This window comes from Natrix helvetica (genome assembly GCF_964273705.1).
Source record: "Natrix helvetica genome assembly, chromosome: 5".
NCBI lineage: Eukaryota > Metazoa > Chordata > Lepidosauria > Squamata > Natricidae > Natrix > Natrix helvetica.
Window position 1 is genome coordinate 108319190 of NC_138551.1, and position 22069 is coordinate 108341258.

The following is a 22069-nucleotide window of genomic DNA, read 5'->3' on the forward strand; positions in this document are numbered from 1 at the left end:
CACACACAGAGTGACAGAGATGGGGGAAGGAGGAGAGAGAGACAGAGATAGAGACAGATAGACACCCAGAGAAAATGACAGAGGGAGACAGAGAGGGAGGGAGGGAGAGAGAGACAAAGAGCCAGAGAGAGAGAGAGAAAGAAAAAGAAAAAAAGAAAGAAAGTGGGAGAGAGAGATGAAAGAAAGAAAGAAAAACAACATATGACCACAATTGAGCCCAAAATTTTGGTTGCTAAGCAAGAGCGGCTCTCCAAATAAATTTCAATTGTGGTTTTGTCGAGATTTGGCTCACTTGAAAAAAAAGGTTGCCCACCACTGGGCTAGTGTGGTGGTTAAGTTACTTTTCAAAAGCTATTTTTCTGATCCAAGATTTGAGAAGTTGTGCAGCCAAAAACAAGCCCATCCATCCCATTAATAATTTTAAATCATTAAACGATGTTCAATAAATTGTGAATTTAAAGCTCATGTTTAATTTATTTTTCAATTAACCTAACCTTAACGAACTAAAAAGTAGATTTCCAAATCCTTAAAAAGTCAAAAATTAAAAAAAATCGGATATACCTATTAAGGGAGCCGCGGAAAAAATCCGAAGTGTTATGGGAGCCGCAAACCGAAAAAGATTGGGAACCTCTGGTATAGATGACACTTTGCACTGGCGAGGTTGGCAAAGAAGTTTAAAGGTAAGTTAGCTAAATGTAGGAAGTGCCACCAGACACATGAGTCTTATTATGGACATGTGTAGAAACAAAAAATATTGGACAAAAATATATACATGGTTGGAAAAGATGATAAAACAGCACATTGATTTAAATCCAGAAATATTTTTGTAAGGGATTTTACCTGAAACGTAAAGAGAACACATATTTAATTATTCATGTATCAATTACAGCTAGAATTATATTTGCACAACATTGGAAAAGTGAAGAGATCCCTATTGATGAGAAAGTGATTAGGAAAATATTAGAATGTGCAGAAATGAACAGATAAACGCTGGCAATTAAAGAGAAAGAACAAGCTGAGTATTATATGATATGGGAATTATTTTATCAATTGTTAGAGAATAAAAATCAAAGTTGAAAATAAAAGATTAAAGAAGAGTAGAAAATATGTTAAGATAGAGATATAAACAATATGATTATTGTTAGTATCATGATTATGCTTAATGTTATTATTACATTTTTATCAGAAGATCCGTTAAAAGGAAAAAATGAACAGGTTCACTATGTTCAACCGTTTAATATACTATAATTCTACGATTAGAGAATTAATATCAAAGTGAATGATGTAAATTTTGACGGTTAATGCACAGAAATATTTGTATCCAGACGATGCACTGTTTAAGGAAAGATGGAATGTTCATATTTTTTTAAAAAAATAAAAATTAAAGTCATTAAATATTGTGTGACTCGACCTCACACAAAACACATGAAGATTTCCCCAGATGATGGTTGCACAAATGGTTCAGTTGTGTAGTCAAGTACATTTGTAATTCATTCATATTCATAACATTTTTATATATTTTAGCCTTTAATTCTAGTTTTGCAAAGGTTTGGTTGCGGTTCACAAGATGGTCATTTCTGGTTTGTATAGTATATTGCAGAAATAGCTTTATTCAACTGTTTTCCAGAATCATAAAGTGAGTATTATAATTGTTGGTGTTGAAGCATAAACCATGAATCACCTTGTAAGGGAGATGGATGGCGTAAAAATTTAATAAATAAAAATAATGATCAGTTTACATTCTCCGTTTTTAACATTATAATGTTTTATTACTTGGAATTGTGTCTAGCCTTGAGAAAACACTGCTTGGAAAACAAAAAAAGTAAGCATAGAGAAACTGGATAGCTGTATACAAAAGCTGAAGATAATATACTGATGTCAATAAAAGTCAACTTGAGTAGCATTGATATTGCTTTAGAAAATCAAACTTCATCTTAAGATATTCCGATTTCTTCGGAATAATATTCCACATTTTATGATTTTCTTATATTGGTATGCCACTGTCAGCCAGACGGGGTCACTAAAGTTTAATAATCCAGGAACTCGCTCATTTCACCCTCTTGCTCTAATCTGCTAAATTAGAGAACCTGCAGTTATAAAGATATTATTTGCAAAAAGTGCCTTAAAACTGATAGAGTTAAGATGGCATAAAGTGCAGATCTGGATCATCAAGTGTAGCGTAACCAGTATAGGCCTTGTTTACCCTATGTCAACTTCCTTGAGAAGACTTCCAAGGGAAATGTGTATATTTTTAATTCCAAAATGTTTGTAGGAAGATGTAAGCCCCATGGCAAGTATGGTATATGAGCACCAAGATTGATTACTATTTGTAGATTTGCTGATTGATAGGCTTACAAATGTTGAAAACATAAGAATGGCTTGGTGTATATTTCACTCAGTTAAGAAAAGCTTTATCTGATGTTTTTAGGAGTTTTTAGTCTTCTGGATAACTTGATGCAGTTGGTCCATCTTTCTTTGTGTCTGTTAGTAAATCAACATTGTATAAAACTGATCTCTGTATGATTTTGGCCCCCTTTTCCCCCAAGCCAAATAATATTTCAGTTTCGTATATTGGTATTAATAGCTTGTTTTTCCAATAGGAATTCATCTTTGACACAATTTCATTTTGTATCTAATTGACAATTGTACAGATCAAGAGAAAGTAACACTTATAAACAGGTGTTTTGTAAACACTTTCTTCTTTTGTTGTGCAAAGCTGATACAACCAATCTGTAGAAACCTCAACCTGTTTTTAAATCCAGCTAGTGTCTTGAGGGATTTCCCCCCCACACACTTTTCAGAGTTTAACTTACATCTTCCTGATATTATCAAGGTGCAATCCATATTTTGTTTTCAAAATCAGATAAGGATGTAATCCAATCACTCAAGAGTGAATTGATGTGAAATTAAGCTTTGTGCATACACTGCCCTTATTATTATTATTATTATTATTATTATTATTATTATTATTATTATTATTATTATTATTATTATTATTATTATTTATTCACATTTCTAAACCGCCCCCTCTCCCAAAAAGGGACTCGGGGCGGTGTACAGTCCACAATAAACAACAGATAAAATACAAATATAAATAGAACTATAAATATATGTATGTATGTGTATGTGGAGAAGGTTAAAATTTAGAGTTACAGAAGAATAAATACAAGGCTAAAAGCCCTAAAAACAATTAAAACTAAAACATTACCCTTAAAATAACCAGATGAGAATATACTACCAGGAGTTCATAGATATAACATTTATAATCATGCCAGGCCAGCTAATCGGAACAGGCGAGTCTTCAATTTTTGTCGGAAGGAGCGGAAGTCCGAGGTGGTTCTAATGTCAGGGGGGAGGTCATTCCAGAGGGTTAGGCCCATCACAGAGAAGGCTCTACTCCTTGGCGCCGCCCGCTGGCATTGCCTAGTGGACGGCACCTGGAGAAGGCCCTCCCTGTGAGAGCGGATTGGCCGCAGGGATGTATGTGGGAGGATGCGATCCCGCAAGTAACTAGGTACTGAGCCATGGAGCGCTTTAAAGATAGTAATCAGGACCTTGAAACGCACCCGAAAAACCACAGGTAGCCAGTGCAGCTCGCGCAGGAGCGGTGTTACTGCCCTTCAGTACTCAAAACAATATCACTGTTTCATTAAATTCCAAACATTTCCCCCACATTTTGAAAATGTTGATCAGACACCAAACAGCCTGAGCAGACATTATTATTCAGATTAGTGCTGGAAGTCTCTATTTGAGGAAGTCTCAAAACAAACTTTGCTGATGTTGTGTGCCAATGTCACAATTCTTTCCAAGAAAACTGCATGGGCTTGAAACTGATTACTTTGCAGAAGTTTAGGGATGCTAATCGTTTGCCTTTCACACACAATCTTGTCTCTCTTTTTCCCAGGCTTTTACAGTGCTTATTTGCTGAGAGATGACCCAGCTCACAAATGTCAGGCACAAAAGGAATTGTCTGGCCAGAGTTGAATTTAGAAATTATCTTAATCCACATCTGCTGATGTTTGATGCTCTTTGCACTCTTTGAAGGGATAAACACCCCTCTCTGAATGATTGCTTAATCTTTCCAACCAGATAAAAGCAAGAGGACGCCAAGGCCAGCATCACTCTAGAAATTATTATTTTTTTGCAATCCGACGTGGTGCTTCATTTGCGCAAACGCAGATGCTTCTCCTGCGCAGGCGCGAGGCGGCAACTAGAAGGGCCATTTTCTGACATTATGGCGGGTGCCGCCGCTTGCTTGGCCGAGACGCGGGTGGGACAAGTGGTAATGCCGGGGGAAGCGTTGATTTTGCCCAGCCAGGGCGAAGCGGACGGCGAGCGGCTGCGTCTGAATGCGAGCGGGCCGCAGAAGGGGCGGTTGGTTTGCGGGCCGGGGTTGAGACGCGGCGCCGACGGCCTGCTAGTCACCAAATGCGGGCTGCTTCGTTACCGCGGCCATTCCGCCCAGACCGGAAGTGGGAGCGGAAGTAGTTCCGGGGGAACCTATTGGGTGGACTCACAACAGAAGCGGGTAAGGAAGCTGCGCGTGCGCAATTCGGGGACAGTCGGCTGGTGGCCCCAGTATCTGCAAATGCGTGCATGGCTATAAAAAAACCGGAAGAAGATATAATAAAATATTATACACTGTAGTTTTATGTTAATAGAATAGATAGAATTCTTTATTGGCCAAGTGTGATTGGACACACAAGGAATTTGTCTTTGGTGCATATGCAAAGTTAATGAATTAATTAAATTCATTATATTAAAGTATAATGATATATAATGCAGTCATATGAAATAATTTAATTTATATAAAATATATAACAGAAAGTTTACTTTTATATTTATAATGTAAGATATTAATTTATATAATATATAATAATTTTTTATAAACTATAACTATAAACTATAAAATATAGTTGACATCTAATATATATAATATATGGCGTACTCACATCACATTCACATTATTACATAGTACTATATTATGTATAGTATATGTTACATAATAAATATAAATATTTGGGCCAGGAATGCTGTATTTATGTACAGTGGCACTTTGCAAGAAAAAACACACTATATTCATGGTGGATTGCAGGGAGGGGAGGTCTGCATGATACCACTACTTTGTTTTCTGTCGAAAAGGGGAAAAAAACATTTTTTTCTTATTCTTGCCAGTATGTCCCAGTAAAGGGAGATCATGTGATCGGCATAGTGACGGCCAAAGCTGGGGACATATTCAAACTGGATGTTGGAGGCAGCGAACATGCTTCTCTCTCTTACTTGGCATTTGAAGGAGCCACCAAAAGGAACAGGCCGAATGTGCAGGTGAAGAACCCTCTCAAGCACTGCAAGGAGCAGGAAAATCATCCTATTGTACCCAGGGATGTTTCTGAGCAGATCTGGGTGGGGTTTGAGCCGTGACTTTAGAGTTTAGTGTTCAATGTCAACATGTTTGATCTGGCTTCTTGGTTTGATCTTGTGGTTTGCCCTGAAAGTGATTTCTTTTTGGCCAACGACAAAACCAGAAAGGTAGCCTCATTTTGGCAGTTTAGCAATAGCACGTAGACGTACATATCATTTCACAGGGCTTTATTGCCCTCTCTAAGCAGTTTATAGAGTCAGCCTCTTGCCCTCAACAATCTGGGTCCTCATTTTACCAACCTCGGAAGGATAGAAGGCTGAGTGAACCTTGAGCCTGGCGAGATTCGAACTGCTAGCAGTCGGCAGACAGAAGAAGTAGCTTGCAATACTGCATTCTAACCACTGCACCACTATGGCTCATAAGGTTTGATCTGGACATGAAATAAATAAATAAAAAACCAACGTGTTCAGTCAGTACTTCTAATCCAGATAAAAACAGAGGCGGCTGGGTTTATTCCTTGCAGTAAGATGTAGCTATTTTAAGAAGCTGTGGTGGGGTCAGCTCTAATGCTATCACATTATTATGGGTCACCAGGATGACTTAAATTTCAAAGACATTATCTTAAGAGCAAGCAAACCTTTGGGGAACAAGGGCATATGAGATAGCAAGCAGATTGTACATCTGGTTGTATGAGAACACGAAGTAGAAATGCAGATCATTGATCTACTGAAGGCTAAATATTAAGCATAATCATAGTTATGTATTGCCGTTAAGATCATTAGCTTCTCTCCCTGGTTCTTTTCCCTTTCCCTTTTGACTTCTTTGGAGTATTATTCATTAGATGAGGATACCAAGCTATAATAGGACAACATTTCACAAATCAGTTGACCAATGTGTCCATTCTACAACAGATGAACTTGTTTTTCCTGTTTAATGAGAACCAATGCCAACAGCATTAGTGTACTGGGCAAAATATTTCTGATAAACTTCTTGAGTTGCATGGAGATGCTGTGAATGCTCTTTTGTATAGTTGCGATGCTTCTGTTCTCACATAAAAGATAACTTTCCTTAATGTGTCTATGGAGCTTCTCAGTTATCCAAGTCACGGTTGTCCCAAAGGTGCTTTTTCAAAAGGTGATTGGACTTCCTTGGTTTTTCTCTTGAAGATGTTTTGCTTCTCATCCAAGAACTGAAGAAGCTTCTTCGGTTAGAAGCTAAACGTCTACAAGAGAAAAGGTCCAGTTGGCTTTTGAAAAGGCACCTTTGGGGAACACTCTCCTTAAAGGGACAGTGACGTGCGGTGAGGTTTATGACTGTGAGGCTGATGATGTCATCAAACCGCGTGGTTGCTCCGATCGCACGGGCGCAGCCCAAACGGAGAAGTTTCTCTTCTCAGAAATGTCAGAAAGGGACAGACAGGCTGCCGCAGCTCCACTGAAAAGACATTTCTGAGAAGAGAAACTTCTCCTTTCTCCTCCTAACCCCCCCCCCCCCCCCTTCTAGCACTGATGATGTTACCTAGGCATTTTTTGCATCGGGCGAGCCTGGGATCCTTGCAAGGGGAATGGGACCACGTGTGCAGGCAGCTCCTCAGCAGTGCACAGCCTCAGATGAGCACAGCTGCGATCCCCTTCCCCTGCACACGTGGTCCCATTCCCCTCCTTCCTAAGCCAACATGAAGGGGACCACGGCTGCGCTGATCTGAGGCTGGCATTGAGGAGCCGCCTGCACACGTGGTCCCATTCCCCTTGCAAGGATCCTGGGCTCACCCGATGCAAAAAATGCCTAGGTAACATCATCAGTGCTAGAAGGGAATGGGCAGGGAGAAGGAGGAGAAAGGAGAAGTTTCTCTTAGAAATGTCAGAAAGGGACAGACAGGCTGCCGCAGCTCCACTAAGAAGATATTTCTGAGAAGAGAAACTTCTCCTTTCTCCTCCCCCCCCCCCTTCTAGCACTGATGATGTTACCTAGGCATTTTTTTCATCGGGCGAGCCCTGGATCCTTGCAAGGGGAATGGGACCACGTGTGCAGGCGGCTCCTCAGCCCACAGCCTCAGATTAGCACAGCGTGATCCCCTTCCCCTGCACACGTGGTCCCATTCCCCTCCTTCCTAAGCCAACATGAAGGGGACCGCGGCTGCTCTGATCTGAGGCTGGCATTGAGGAGCTGCCTGCACACGTGGTCCCATTCTCCTTGCAAGGATCCCGGGCTCGCCCGATGCAAAAAATGGCGAGATCGGCACACTTGGGGCTGCTGCTGAGATGTCCAGGGAGGCTAAACCAAGCCGCGCGCCTCTCCCAGCCACTTTCACGGCTTCCCGGAGTATTTTTTTTTTATTTTCATGATGAGAGCAGTGAGGCTCTGCCTCCCCTGACTGCACGTCACTGCAAAGGGAGTCATACCAAACTAACCCCAATGATCCTTCAAAGAGTGCAATTTTGTTACTGTGAGATAGTAGTTCAGTTGTTGATCTGGAACCAGAGAGACCTAGGTTCAGGACCATTCTGTTGCCTACTTTAGGTACTTTGCACAGACTTTTTTTCTTACTCCATCATCCTGTGCAGTGTGATGAGGACACAACTGAAGTGGGTGTCACTTTGCGCTTGTAGTGAAAAAGGCAGAATGTAAATCTGTTAAATGCTTCCCCCCCCCCCTTTCTTTAGGTGGGTGACCTCATTTATGGCCAGTTTATCGTGGCCAATAAAGACATGGAACCCGAGATGGTCTGCATAGACAGCAGCGGCCGGGCGAATGGCATGGGAATCATAGGACAGAATGGCTTTTTATTCAAGGTCTCGCTAGGCCTGATAAGAAAGTAGGTGTCAAGGAATTCTTACTCTGGAACTATGTCATTTATGCCTTTCCCATGTTTCGTAGTATAGGTTTCTTTTAAAAAAAAAAAAAACCAGTTAACAGAGGTGGTCCTCAATTGATGACCACGATTGAGGGAAAATTGTAACATGGGGCAAAACTCACTTAACAAATATCTCACTTAGCATTGATTTCTAACTCTTCTTAGCACAGTACAAGATAAACACACTCTAGCCTCAACTTTTACTTTTACACATTAATATATAACTAGCCATTCTTATAACACCAAATCTTTCTGAACAACAAAACCAAGGTCAAAGTTTCATTTTTTTCTTCACAAGCACAAATTCCAGAAGTGATATCCAAATAAAAAGACATTTTCCTCTTTGAATAAAATAATCAATTTAACCATTCTTGCTTTATCTTCCTTGCTATGGAAATAATGTGTATTTCTATTTTCACCCAGTAATCTTTGTGAACTATCACAATTTTTATTTACAAAATTCATTGTATTCTTTCAAATTCTTTGACCTTACTGAAAAAAAGGGGAAAAACCCTTTTTTCACTTTTTCCCCTTCAAAATACTAAAAAGCCTCCTTTCTTTTTCCCTTGTATCGCACACCCCTTTTCCCCACTCCCTTCCCTTAATTTCCTATTTTTTCTGCTCTTCTTTGTATTTTATATAATAAAATAAAACCTTAATAATAGTAAAAAAACAAATCTCTCACTTAGCAACATAAATTTTGGGCTCAATTATGGTCTTGAGTTGTACAGTAAATTTAGATTCGTGATTTTTTTTTTACTTCTGGTTTCTTTTCCCCTTTTGTCAAAATGTTTAATGGATTTCACTTCCCAGCAGCACTAGCTCTCTTCAGTACACAGATCTCATCAGCATTTTCAAGAATTTTGCTACTCTGAACTTGCACGCACACACACAAAGGGAAAACTTGCACCCCAAAGCTATAGAGAAGTTGTTTTATATCTTTACATGGAACAACAGTCTTCAGACCAGTGGGTCTCAACCTTCCTAATGCCGCGACCCTTTATTACAATTCCTCATGTTACCCCAACCATAAAATTATTTTATGTTTTCCGTATTTTTTCAAAAATATGTGTTTTCCGATGGTCTTAGGCGACCCCTGTGAAAGGGTCGTTTGACCCCCAAAGGGCTCCCGACCCACAGGTTGAGAACCACTGCTTCAGACCTTAGGCCTCATTTTATAACAATTCTGTTTTCCCAGAAAGGAGAAATTAAAAGCAGTCTTGACTCTTAACAAGGATATTTGGCTAGGGTTTCAAAGAAAAATAATATATTAATAATTGAGATTGGATTGATGTCATGAATTGATTTCTCTCTCTCTCTCTCCCTATTGTTTTAATTTCAGACTCTTGGCTCCAGATTGTGAAATCATATGGGATTTGGGACAACTTTATCCTTTTGAGCTAGTGTTAGGAATGAATGGAAGAATCTGGGTAAAAGCCAAAACAATTCAACAGACTTTAATAATAGCAAATGTTCTGGAGGCTTGTGAGCACATGACAGCCGAACAGAGGAAATGTGTAATTGCAAAATTGTTAGAAAACTGATGGGAGAGAGGATGAGGATGATGACGCGTGATAAATTTCCAGAGAAAGAGAAAATGCTGCACATTTAAATATTTTATAGGTATAAGATAAATACAAACTAGAGCTGTTAATTCTGTGTATTTTTTGGTTGTTGTTTCTTGTACTCTATCCTGTTTATTTTTCAAATGGGAAGTTCTGTACTTAGTAGTGGACTTTTTGTGAAGATTCCCGAACTACAGCCTTGTAAATGTTTGTTGAAGATTTAAAAAAGGAGATACTTGCTATTTTTTAACTTGATATTTGTTTCATTTTATTTGCAAATATGTACAGACTTTTTCACAAGAAATTTTTTAATTCACTGAGATGTATGTACATGCATCATGGCCTAAGACTGAGTTGGATTTTTATTCTGAAATGTAGATGCTGAAAAAATGAAATATAAATAAAAATTACCAGAGAAATGTACTGCTGTTGTATAAACAACAACCAGAAAATTAAGTTTCTCTCAAAGATTTAACACTTTGGATGCAAAATGATTGCAAAATTAATGTTTGGCTTTGGCATTGAATTAGACTTTTCAGTTACACATTTATTTAGCTTTCTCTTCAGCTTAAATATATAATCAAACATTGCAGTGAAAACTTGATCTCCCTGTTTATGTGAATGGCCAAACAAGGATCACAACATTTTAACTCAAATGGGATAAATACCAACGGCAGCAATTTTAAAGAAAACAGAACTGTAGTTTGATTTATTATGGAATGATCACTGTGGTATTGATTTCTTGCTACTTTGTATCCCTGTGATATTGATTCCTTTCTATTTTGTTTGTCTGGTGTTGGTTCTTTACTATTTTGTACTGATTCTGAAAGTAATTGTGGAATTGTTTTTCTTGCTATTTTTTTTTAAAGTTAAACATACATGGCAGGTTAGAAGAATGGCTAGCCTTGAAGGATTCATCAGACAGCAGCTTAGAAAGGCTCCTATTCAAGGAGCATAAAAATCTGGTGTTTTTATGTTGTCTATGTGCAGGAGGGCTTTGATGGCAGATGTATCAATGCAGCAACCCAGCATTTCAAAGGAGCCATGCTCTTTCCCAAGATCATTGATTGGACATTGATCCTGGGTTTGCATCATTGCAGCTGAATCTCTCCTTTTTATAAAGTGGAATTCATTTGCATTTTGTCAGCCATTGAGAAGATTTGGGCTATCTGTGGCCTCTTGCCTAGCTTAAATCTCTGCCTTTTGTCTTGTGAAATGCACAAGGTCTTTCAGAAATCTGCAAAAGCTTGCTTGACTGTCTACTGGGAGGAAGGTCACTACTCCCTCTTTCTGTCTGGTTAACATGGTCTTCTGTGATGAGCCGAAGGACAGAAAGAGGGAGTAGTGACCTTCCTCCCATATTTAGGCATACCAGGGGTTGTAACACAAATACATACCTATTTCCCTGGCTCAACTGATAAGGAGGAGAGCCTGTGGCATAGTGGCTAAGACTCCTGCCTAAGATATAATACAGCCCAGGTTCAAATCCCAGTAAGGGTATGGCTAGCTGATGAGAGCTAATTAGCTCAAAATAGATCTATACTAGTCTCCCTTTATTTATCAGTACAAATACAACACACACACACACACACACACATTCCTAATGTGGGAAGAAATATCCATCTGCTTCAATTGCAGGCCGGGAGAAAGGCACTGGAGACAAAATGGAAGCTGGAGGCTGATTGGAAAATGGTTTAGTGATGATGCAGAACCACATGGGTGCTTCTGGTGCAGCTTCAGGTCCATGATGGTGAACCTATGGCATGTAGAGCCCTCTACGGGCATGTGAGCATGTGAGCCATCACCCCAGCTCAGCTTCACCGCACATGTGCCTACGCCTCCTGCTGGCCAGCAGGTTTTGGGGTCTCTGCCGCGCATGCGTGGGGCACAGGTGGGGGGGGTCATGCATGCATGCATGGGAGCGTGGGGTGAAGAGGGTCGGCGTGCATTGCATTATGGATGTGCACATCTATGCACGCTTTTGGCACTTGGCGCCAAAAAGGTTAGCCATCGCTGTCCTAGGCGTTTGTCTAACCTAAGTTTGGTTGAAGTTTCTGAGGGCGATGCAATGAAGGGGCTTGTCGGGCAATTCCTATTGTGGCCGAGGGCTAATCCTACCTTTGTTCAGATCTTGCAGTAGGGAATTTCAAAATACCCTGCCTTGAATGGATTTCTGCCTGCAGTATTTACTTTGCCTATGAATAAAGCTATCTTTCTTTATCTCTTAAGTGCTGACATCTGCTGTGGGCATTAAGGAAGGGTGTGGGCTACTTTCTCCCTCTAAAAACTTCTCATCCAGAGAAATAATATCCTGCCTTTTTAACATTTCTCAAAATATTTCATTCTTGAAATATTGGTGGGTGCTAGCATGTTTCCCCGAAAATAAGACAGGATCTTATTTTCTTTTGACCCTGAAATAAGCTCTTGGCCTTATTTTTGGGAAGGTCTTATTATTTTTGATGTGCAGGAGGTGGCGAGCATGGTCACCTCATGGCTGCTGCTGTGTTGCAATATTTTCGGGGAGGGCTTATTTTAGCGCATGCACTCAAAAACTCAGTTGGGCTTATTATCAGGAGAGGTCTTATTTTCGGGGAAACAGGGTAACTTTCTACCCTAAGTTAAGTATGAAGAGGATGGAATGTAACCTACTCCTTATTTAGTTCTTATTTGATGAGTAACTTCTGGTAATTTTTTGTTTGCCTGCAAAACATGGATAAGTTCCTCAGAGGACTGGAACAGCCCTTGGCTCTCTTCATCTTGTGACTTGCTCAGCCAGATGAGTCAGCTGCTTAGGTGGGTCATCAGGCCTTGAGCAAACCAAAGGTTGATTTTATCTCACTTCCATTGTATTTTTTTTAAAATCAGGTTTTCTTACGGGCTTTTATATTATCATTTATTTAGTGTATGGCATTTACAGAGGTAATGTAGTCACTGATATATAAATATATATGTAAGAGTATGTGTGTGTGTGTACCTTGAGCCAATGACAATCGAACTTCCAAACTGCTTGAAGCCAGATTCGTTTAACAATCATGTTCAGTAATGGCTTACAGTGATTAACTTAATAACCATGAGAGGAAAGGTCACGAGATGGGGGCAGAAATTCGCTGAACCACTGTCCCATTCAGCAACAGAAATCTGGGGCTCAATTTTAGTTAAGTCGAGGATTACCTGATTAGAAATTTTTTTAGCAAAAATTAGGCTGTTCAGAGATCGTGAAACCAAACCTTAATGGTACACATATTTAATAATTTGAAATGCAAAGAAGGAAGTATCTCTGAGGCAGTCCATGGTTAATGTTGCTGTGAGTCTGTGAACAATGGTGAATATAAATCTAATGAAGAAGTGAATAGAATAAGATGGTGCTCTGTGTTCTGGGACTACATCATCACAAACATATCTCTGAAATCTCCAGGAATGGATCCATGCTTGTGTTGTCTATTGAACTTAGTTAAACGCTGGCCTGGCCTTAGTAAGTTTGCTGCGTAACTTGTCAAAGTAGCCAGAGAATAGAATGAATGAGCTGGAAGGAACCTTGGAGGTCTTCTAGTTCAGCCCGCTGCTCATGCAGGAGACCCTACTATTTCAGATAAGTGACTGTCTCTTCTTAAAAACCTCCAGTGATGGAGTGCTCTTGATTTCTGAAGGCAAGCCATTTCACTGGTTAATTGTCCTCACTGTTATGAAGTTTCTCCTTAATTCCAGGTTGCTTCTCTCCTTGGTCAGTTTCCATCCATTGTTTATTGCCCTGCCCTCTGGTACTTTGGAGAATAATTTGACCCTCTCTTCTTTGAGGCAGCCCATCAGGTACTGGAATACTGCTATCATGTCACCCCTAATTCATCTTTTCTTTAGACTAGCCAAACCCAAATCCTGCAGCTGTTCTTTATATGGTTTAGTCTTCAGGCCATTGATCATCCTAGTTGCTCTTCTTTGCACTTTTTCCAAAGTATCCACTTTTTTTGTAGTATGGTGACCAAAATTGGTTGCAGTACTCCAGGTGTGGTCTTAGTGATAAGCGAGGACATCCTTAATTTTTAAAATGGTGGGTGAGACTTCATTCAGCTTAGAAGTGATAATGCCAGGACGTTTGCTTCGGTATCTCCCCTAAAGCTGTTCTCGGAATCTGGAAATACTGGGTGATTTTACAGCTCCAAGATCCCTCTCTTGAGGAGGTCCTGAAGGTGTCAATGTGTGGATCCAGAGAGCAGAAATGTTGTTTTTCTGTTCAAGAGTCAAGTTAGGGTTTGCAGTAGAGTCCCAATATCCTCAAACCTGCCCAAAACCACACTTTCAGCTCCTTTCCCTGAAATTCTGTGCCCATTCCATGCTTTCCAACTTCTGTCCCACTCTGAATTACCAGCCCTGGGAGAACATGCATTCAGGACTTTCTCAATCTGGCCATTGGGATTTTTCCACTCCTTCCTTAGACTTCCCCAGTGGTCACCATCAAGGCTGAACATTACAGGAATTGAAACATGTCACTTTTTGGTGCCTCCCACAACCCCTTCACACAACTCATTTCATCAGCTCAACCCCTTTTTTTCTGGAGGCTGTAACCCAAGCTTGCTAAACCAGGGCTACAATCTCCAGACTGCTGCTGGGGGGGGGGGGGGGGGCGGTGGTGGTAAAACAAAGACAAGAAGAACAACTGGGCTGCCAGCCGGCGGCCGTTCCGTGTTTTGCAGCCCAGTTTTGCAGAGATGCTGTTCTTAGCCAAAGACAATCGGGATTGGGTTAGTTGAGCCCAACAAACATGGCTCCCCCGAAGGACAAGAGAAACAGCTGTGCAAACTACGCGGCTGCAGCCCTTTTGCGCCTACGGATCGAAGGGCTTTTTTGCGCATCGCTTGGTTAAAACCCTGATCGCTCCGGATGCTGGATTGAATCGCCGTCTCTCGATTGATTTAGTTGGCCTGAGCGGAGACATTCTCTCCCCCTCCCCATCCCATGCCCTGGGGGCTTATGGGTCGTGGGAAGGCTGCCAGAGCTGCGGGTTTAGGCTGCAGGTGAGGACAGGTGCGGGCTGGCGGTTGTGGCGCAGGAGCGCGGGGATGGAGAGCCGGCGAGAGCATCATTTGCGGATCTTCTGAATGTGAGTTCGCGAGCCTCACGTCAGCCAAGCCGGGGACCAAGCCTTGCAGAAACCCTCTACTCCCAGGGAAGCGGTATTTGCCCTCTGCAAAGGCTCAGGCTTCGGGCTTTCTCCCCCCCTTTGGAAGTTTATGGGCGTCACGCCGAGAGCACCACCCGCGCCCGGTGGGAAAGGGCTGTTGTGGTTGGTGGGGAGAAACGCGCTATCTTACCAAAGTCTTGATTCAAAGTAGAGAAAACAAGGTGGACCTTAAACCGTTTCCCAATTTTTGCTTAAAAAATAATAAAAACCAGCGTTCACCTATTTGCAAAACCCTCAGGAGTCCAGCTAGAAGGGAGGAGCCCAAGGGGTGGCTCTTCTAACTGGGTGCTTTCTGCAGCTAGAGCAAGGGATTTGGACTAGATAACCTCCAAGGTCCCTTCCAACTGTGTGATTCTGTAATCCTGTAAGAGTCTCCAGGCTTGAGTTAGGGGGTGGGATTAGATGACCTCCAGGCTCCCTTACAACTCTGCGATTCTGTGAGTCTTGATGTTCCCTGACTTTCTATTTGGAGAGGCTTAGATCCAAGCTTGCTTTTCCGACCCATCACCGCTCCCTTCCCCCCTTCTGCTGCTAACTACGAATGTGGGATAGAAACAAACTTGGATAGGAACTTCTGTCGAAATCGGGGAGCGAAGCCCCTCGCGGTCTTTACAAGATATTTTCCCATTTCATTGCATGCACGTTTGTGTCCGATCTTTTTATCCTGCAGAAACACAAAACGTGGCTCCAAAGGGGGTTACGGGCCTTTCTTAGGATAAAGGGACTCTTAACATTGCTGCTTTTGTGTTTTAAGAACGTTCTTTTCCCCCTCCCCCCCCGTTCTCTTGCGCTCCGATCACATGTTTGGGAATGCAGTGCAGTAAAAGCAAATAACGCCAGTGCAAAGTGTCACAATTGTGCAATTAGGAAAACTTATGGGTGTTTTATCGCTTAGAAGGAACGCTAGGAAAGAAAGGTGGGACAAATATTGGCTGTTACTGTTTGTTTTTTTAAAAAAACTTTCCCTGCAGGTTTTTCAGATGCAAGTGTTTTTAGGTGTGGGCTCCGAATGAGGCTTAAGAAAATAGCTCCACCAAAAGACAGGAAAACGGGACAACCGCGATTTTTTGTTTAATTGGCAGATGGCTAGGTCAGAGGTAAAAAATATTGAAAAGAGGTTTCTCTACTTCTGAAAGCCTGATTCTGCTCAACCGCATTGAGAAATTGGAGTCAGTAAGAATAATAAAGCCCTGGTTGCTTACAGACATTTTTGTAGAATCGGCTGCAGAGGGTTTGCATACCGCAAAATTAAGAGTTATTGGGGTTGCTGGTGAGGTTTCCTTGACAAAAAAATCTCCACAGGATTTTGTGCTCAGATAAAATCAGATTGCCAAGAAAAAAACAGACCAAAAAACCCCAACCTCTTTCCCCAAATGTTTTAAACTAAATTATTTTTATCTATTGAATTCAGGGTTTGCCAGTGGGTGTCTATGGAGTTTCTCAGCCATCCAGGTCATGGTTGTCCCAGAGGTGCTTTTTCAAGAGGCAACTCTCCAGCTCCCCAGTTTTTGCTTTTAAATAAGCCTAGATTTTAAACACGCAGAAAAGATAAACCAGTTTTAAACCATTATTTTAAACTTTAATACATTTCATACAATCTAATGTACAGAAAAAAAATATTTTGTTAAATTTTATGGTGTTTTTTTTTTTAAAAAAACCCTAGATCTGGGTTTCAACACCTAAAGTGGACCTGATAATTAACTGGATTTGCTTGCCACTCTTAATCTGAAACAAACAAGTGGTATCGTGGGTGGGATTATAATTTATTAAAGCTGCCTCATGTGCTGTTGAATGGAATTAGAATGGAATTAAAAGGTACAGGGTGGATACAAGGTGTAGAAATTACCTTCAAAGTTGCATAAGAGGCCTCAGGTTATTGCATCCCTGAACATTCTCAGTGCAGCTCAAAAGTCATGCATGTAAGTTCTAAGCTTTAAAAACCCCGCAGTTCCTTTTTAATATGCAAAAATAGCCCTGTGTGCAAAATAAAAAATAAAATAAAAAGCAGTGAGATCAGTGCAAGCCTTCATGTGAAGTCAGTTAGTGAACGTGTTCAGAGTTCTTTATGTAGAACGATTTCCAGTTAATCTTCCATTTAAAAACTGTCTATTTATCCAACATTTTAAGTTATGACAATACTGAAAAAAACAAAGACTTTCACATGGTCCTCACCCTTGTGACCATTGCAGCGTGATCAGTACAGGTAGTCCTCGACTTATGACCACAGTGGAGTTTCCATTGCTAAGTGAGACGAGTTGAGCTTTGTCCCTTTGTACGACCTTTCCGGTCACAGTTTGTTAAATGAATCGCTGCAGTCAGTCACACAGTTGCTAAGGGAATCCAGTTTCCCCCTTGACTTTGCTTGTCAGAAGGTCTCAAAAGGGGATGGCGTGAAACTGGGGACACCCGAGACCATCATAGATTTGAGGCAGTGTCCAAGTGTCCAAAGGTCGATCACATCACTATGGGTTGCCATGCAGTGCAATGTCCGTAAGCGTGGAAAATGGTCATAAGCCCCTTTTTTCACTACTGTTCAAATAGTCACTAAATGGAACTGTTGTAAGTCGAGAACTACCTTTATTCCGTTGCTGGGCAACTACCATGTATTTATGACCATTGCAGCATCTCAGGGTTACCTGATCTCCTTCCGTGACCTTTCCAGCAAGCTTCGGACAAGCAAAATCCATTGGGGGACCCTGGATTCGCAGTAACAGTTTCAGATTTAATTGCAGATTGATAGCTGGATTTGCAGGTTTAGAATTTTGATTCATTTAACAATCGCCCCCCCCCCCCCAAAAAAAAGATAGGTAAAGTGGCCACAACTCACTTAATGACCACCTCACTTAGCGATGAACATTCCGGTCTTGGCTGTGGTCGGAAGTTTGAGAACTACCTATTTTGGCCAGAGATGTTTCTAACCAAAAAGAATTATTTATTCAATTTATTTGCTGCCCATCTCTCTGCAAGATTGTCATAGCCCAGCGATGGCGAACCTTTTTTGGCTCGCGTGCCACAAATGGGGGGAGCGCAGGGCATCATGTGCGGGCGTGCCGCACCCATAATGCAATGCGCGACCCCCCCCCCAGTGCGCATGCATGCACAACGCAGCCCCCATTTTTACATGCTTTTTTTGCCCTCCCCAGGCTCCAGAGGCTTTATAGGAGCCTGGGGAGGGCGAAGGGAGCCTCCCCCGCCCCCCCAAAGGCCCTCCGGAGGGACTGTCCAGAGGCTTCCCTGAAGCCTTCAGAATGCTTAAAACGACCCTCTGAGTAAACCGGAAGTGACTTCTGGCTTGCTCGGAAGGGTCATTTTAAGTGCTCCGAGGGTCATTTTAAGCACTCCGAAGGCATCAGGGAAGCCTCCGGATGGTCTCTGAAGCCTTCGGAATGCTTAAAACCACCCTCCGAGCAAACCGGAAGTGACATCCAGTTTGCTCGGAGGGTCGTTTTAAGCGCTCCGAAGGCATCAGGGAAGCCTGCGCGCTGGCCAGCTGACAGGGCAGTGCCTCGCGTGCCGTGACAAATGGCTCCGCGTGCCACCTGTGGCAGCGTGTCATAGGTTCGCCATCACTGCCATAGCCTGTGTGGTCCCCAAGGTGTTTTTTCAAGAGCCAACTGGACTTTCTGGTTTCTTCTCTGAAGACGTTTCACTTCTCAGTCAAGAAGTTTCTTCAGCTCTGAAGCTTCTCAGCCAAGCAGCTTCTCCAGACTTGAAGAAGCTTCTTGGAGGAGAAGTGAAATGTCTTCAAAAGAAAAAAACCAGAAAGTGCAGTTGCTTCTTGAAAAAGCACCTTGGTGGCAACCATGACCTGGATGGCTGAGAATTTCCATTGACATGTAACCCATGTGGCTTCTTTGATGAAGCTAAGTGGATCAGAGGCTGATAATCTTCCAAGTAAACTTTAATGGACAATAGTGGTTGAAACTGCTTTGCAATTGCTTTCCTGCTTCTACCTTGTATGGATTTATTAGTGGCATGATACAACCTTCACCACAAATTTCTTTCAAGAGGGAGGGAGGCAGGGGGGGGGAGAGGGAGGGAGAGATGGATGAAGCGATGCAAATAGGTGGATTGTTTTCTTTCTTGGCTTCTTAGATGGGAAAAGATGGAGTGTGGGATTTTGTTTACAAGACAAAGAGTACCGAGGAGGACGTATTAAGGGTTCATATCTTTCCAAATTAATCAGTTCAGAAACTGGATCATTTCCAACCTGCCTTTCACAATCTGCTCACTGTCTTTGGGGTAGATTTAATATTGCATCCGGTACGAAAGAGGAACGGTACAAAGGGGTTTTTCCTGCTGCTGGGAAACCATGTTTTTGTCCTGACAACCCAGACCAATAAAATCAGAAGTTCTGATTTAATTTGATTGTTTAATTCCCAAATCTTCTGGAGAACACACAAGTCTACTGTTGGGCTTTTCAAGAGTCTTGCTTCATTTAAAGCCAGCCTGGAGGTATTCTGTATTTTTTTTGTCTTAGAAACTGCGAGTTGATTGAATACTTCACAATCTTTGTTTAATGCCTCAGCCCTAAATGGGTTCGATTTCTGATATTGGAAGAATTATGTAGGTTGGCATATGCTTGAAATTGTCTTGATGGAAAGTTGAGTCTCTGAGCTTCAAGTTGTGTGTGTGTGTGTGTGTGTGACATGCCTATTGTTTAATTCCAAGTTTTAACTCAACACATAATAAAAGAATTGGGAGTTCAGTTCAAATCTGAATTTAGAGAGTAAATTCTTTCTCACTCAGGACTGACTATACAGGTAGTTCTCGACTTAAAACAGTTCAATTAGTGACTGTTCAAAGTTACTGCGGCGCTGAAGAAAGTGACTTACGACCATTTTTCACACTTACGACTGCTGCAGCCTCCTCATGGTAAGACCAAGGATAGAAAAATAAATAGCATGTAGAAATGCTGCAAGGGGTGGGTGGGGGAAGCCATGTATATAAAGATGCTTTCTCAAAAGGCAACTGGACTTCCCTTGTTTTTCCTTGAAGACATTTTGCTTCTCGTCCAAGAAGTTCAGAACTGAAGAAGCTTCTTGGGGTAGAAGTGAAATGTCTTCAAAGAAAACCAAGAATGTCCAGTTGCCTCTTGGAAAAGCACCTTTGGGACAACCGTGCTTCTCTGGATGACATAGAATCTTTATTGCCATTCTGTGAGGTATATATGTATACAAATAGCAAATAGATTTTTTTCATTTTATTCTATAAATTTTATTTATTAATTAAATTACTTCAGTTTTTAAAAATGAAATTTTAAACCAGTTTAGACATTTTCTTCCAGCTATACTGAGTTGACATAGTATGGTACAGGTAGTCCTTTACTTAGAAATATTCATTTAGTGAACATTCAAAGTTACAACAGCATTGACAAAAGTGACTTACGACCATTTTTCACACTTACAACCGTTGCAGCATCCCCATGGTCAGGTGATCAAAATTCAGACGCTTGGCAACAGACTCGTATTTATGATGGTTTTAATATCCTGGGGTCATTTGATCCCCTTTTGTGACCTTCTGACCAGCAAAGTCCATGGGGAAGCCAGATTCACTTAACAACCATGTTACTAATTTAACAACTGCACTGATTTGCTTAACAACCGTGGCAAGAAAGGTTGCAATATGGGGCAAATTCACTTAACAAATGTCTCGCTTATCAGCTGAAATGTTGGGCTCAGTTGTGATTGTATGTCGAGGACTGTTCTGACTCAGCCTTAGCAGATGCAAGAAACAGAGTCCTTGTCATGAAAAACCCCTCTTTATTTACCTTTTGTGAATTAATTGCATTCACCCACCGAAAAGTCCAGGCAAGAGTCCTTCAAGGAGTTAACTGCAGCAAAAGACCTTATCAGTTCCTTGTGATAATTGCAACGTCTTGAGCTCCCAGCGGAAAGCTACAAATTAAGTTCTGGCAAACAGTCTTTGTTGCACGAAACACCATGAACAAAATCTCCAGAAATACGAACTCTTGTCTTCTACGACAACCACTCCCCTTTCCTTATATTTATTCTCGGGATCTCAGCCAGGGCCATTCAGCATCCATGTGTGCTTTGTTTCCCAAGTTGACTCCTTGTCTTCCATTGTTCACCTCTCCTAACTGCTCTGCGCATATGTGCATCTGGAACAGGCCCAAGCTGTTCTTCCTCCTCACTCATCTCAGCCTCCAAAGGCAGCTGATTCTCCTATGGCTGAGAAATGTCGGACGGCCCTCGCTCTATCTCTGTGTCCGATACAAACATCCATCAGAGCCTTCTCCAGAACTGGCCCAAGTTCCTCCCCAACCTCCTAATCATCCGAGTCTGTCGCCAACTCCACTGATTGCTGGCGGGCCACAAAAAGAACTATCTGTGCTTATGAGAGAAACAACCTTCTGTTCCCATAGCTTCCTAGTGATGTTGGATATTGGAATTAGACTCTTCCTCTGTAAATTTGCTAATGCAGAGTTAATCCTTTTATTGATAAACCCTGTTTATTTGATGGTCCGAAGACTTGCCTTCTTCAAGAGCTTTAGTGGTTCCTATTTACTGTATTTTTCGGGCTATAAGACATACCGGAGTGTTCTGACCCCCCTTCTTCCCTCGCCAACACAGAACACACTCCGGACCAAAACTACTTCAACAGGATTTATTGCACAGACAGACAGACAGATCCTTGGCAGCAATCCACCACGACAAGGCTCTCAGAACCCTCCGGCACAGAGACACGATAGCAGCTGTCCAGCATGCTAAGCTTCCAAGACAGAACTTTCCAAATAATTCCTTTGTTGACTTCTGCAAAGGGCGTATGCTCAATCAATCCTTTTATAGACTGAAGGGGAGTCTACTTATCAGCAGCTGAGAGCAATTGCCGCCGGTAACTGCGCCCTTGCTCCTTGCGCCTGTGGGCGCGGCGATAACGGGCATCTAAGAACTCCCTGCTTATGTCTGAGTCACTGTCCCGTGACTCCTTCCCACTGCTCCAAGGCATGGCATCCGGAGCCCCCCTGCTTTGGCTCTCACCGCTGCTCCATGCCTCAGGCGCCTCCTGGTGGCCGACCAGACTCTCCGATCACTGCTCAGAGTCAGAACCCTGCCCAGGGTCCTCCAGAGCCGACTCATAGGGACCCTCGC

The 22069-nt window shown here is 41.9% G+C and overlaps 2 protein-coding genes across 2 annotated transcripts in view; both read left to right on the plus strand.

Moving 5' to 3' along the window:
- Positions 1-4100: 4100 nt before the first annotated feature.
- EXOSC3 (exosome component 3) lies at positions 4101-10380 on the plus strand. Its single transcript, XM_081954856.1, has 4 exons — positions 4101-4528; positions 5176-5325; positions 8026-8177; positions 9559-10380. Exons 1-4 carry the CDS (start codon positions 4235-4237, stop codon positions 9758-9760), a joined length of 798 nt encoding a protein of 265 aa, XP_081810982.1. The 5' UTR covers positions 4101-4234; the 3' UTR covers positions 9761-10380.
- A 4337-nt stretch (positions 10381-14717) lies between these two features.
- The window catches only part of PRXL2A (peroxiredoxin like 2A), a 36584-nt gene continuing 29232 nt past the window's right edge, over positions 14718-22069 (plus strand). The window contains exon 1 of the mRNA XM_081954112.1: positions 14718-14876. The gene's annotated coding sequence lies outside the window, so the exon portion shown is untranslated. The remainder of the gene's footprint in view (positions 14877-22069) is intronic.

Bases quoted from the DNA above. Each gene is read 5' to 3' on its own strand.
- EXOSC3 (XM_081954856.1), top strand. From the start codon at position 4,235: ATGGCGGGTGCCGCCGCTTGCTTGGCCGAGACGCGGGTGGGACAAGTG. The intron at 5,326-8,025 runs GTGAAGAACCCT...CCCTTTCTTTAG, and splicing joins GGAACAGGCCGAATGTGCAG to GTGGGTGACCTCATTTATGG. The intron at 8,178-9,558 runs GTAGGTGTCAAG...TTTTAATTTCAG, and splicing joins TCGCTAGGCCTGATAAGAAA to ACTCTTGGCTCCAGATTGTG.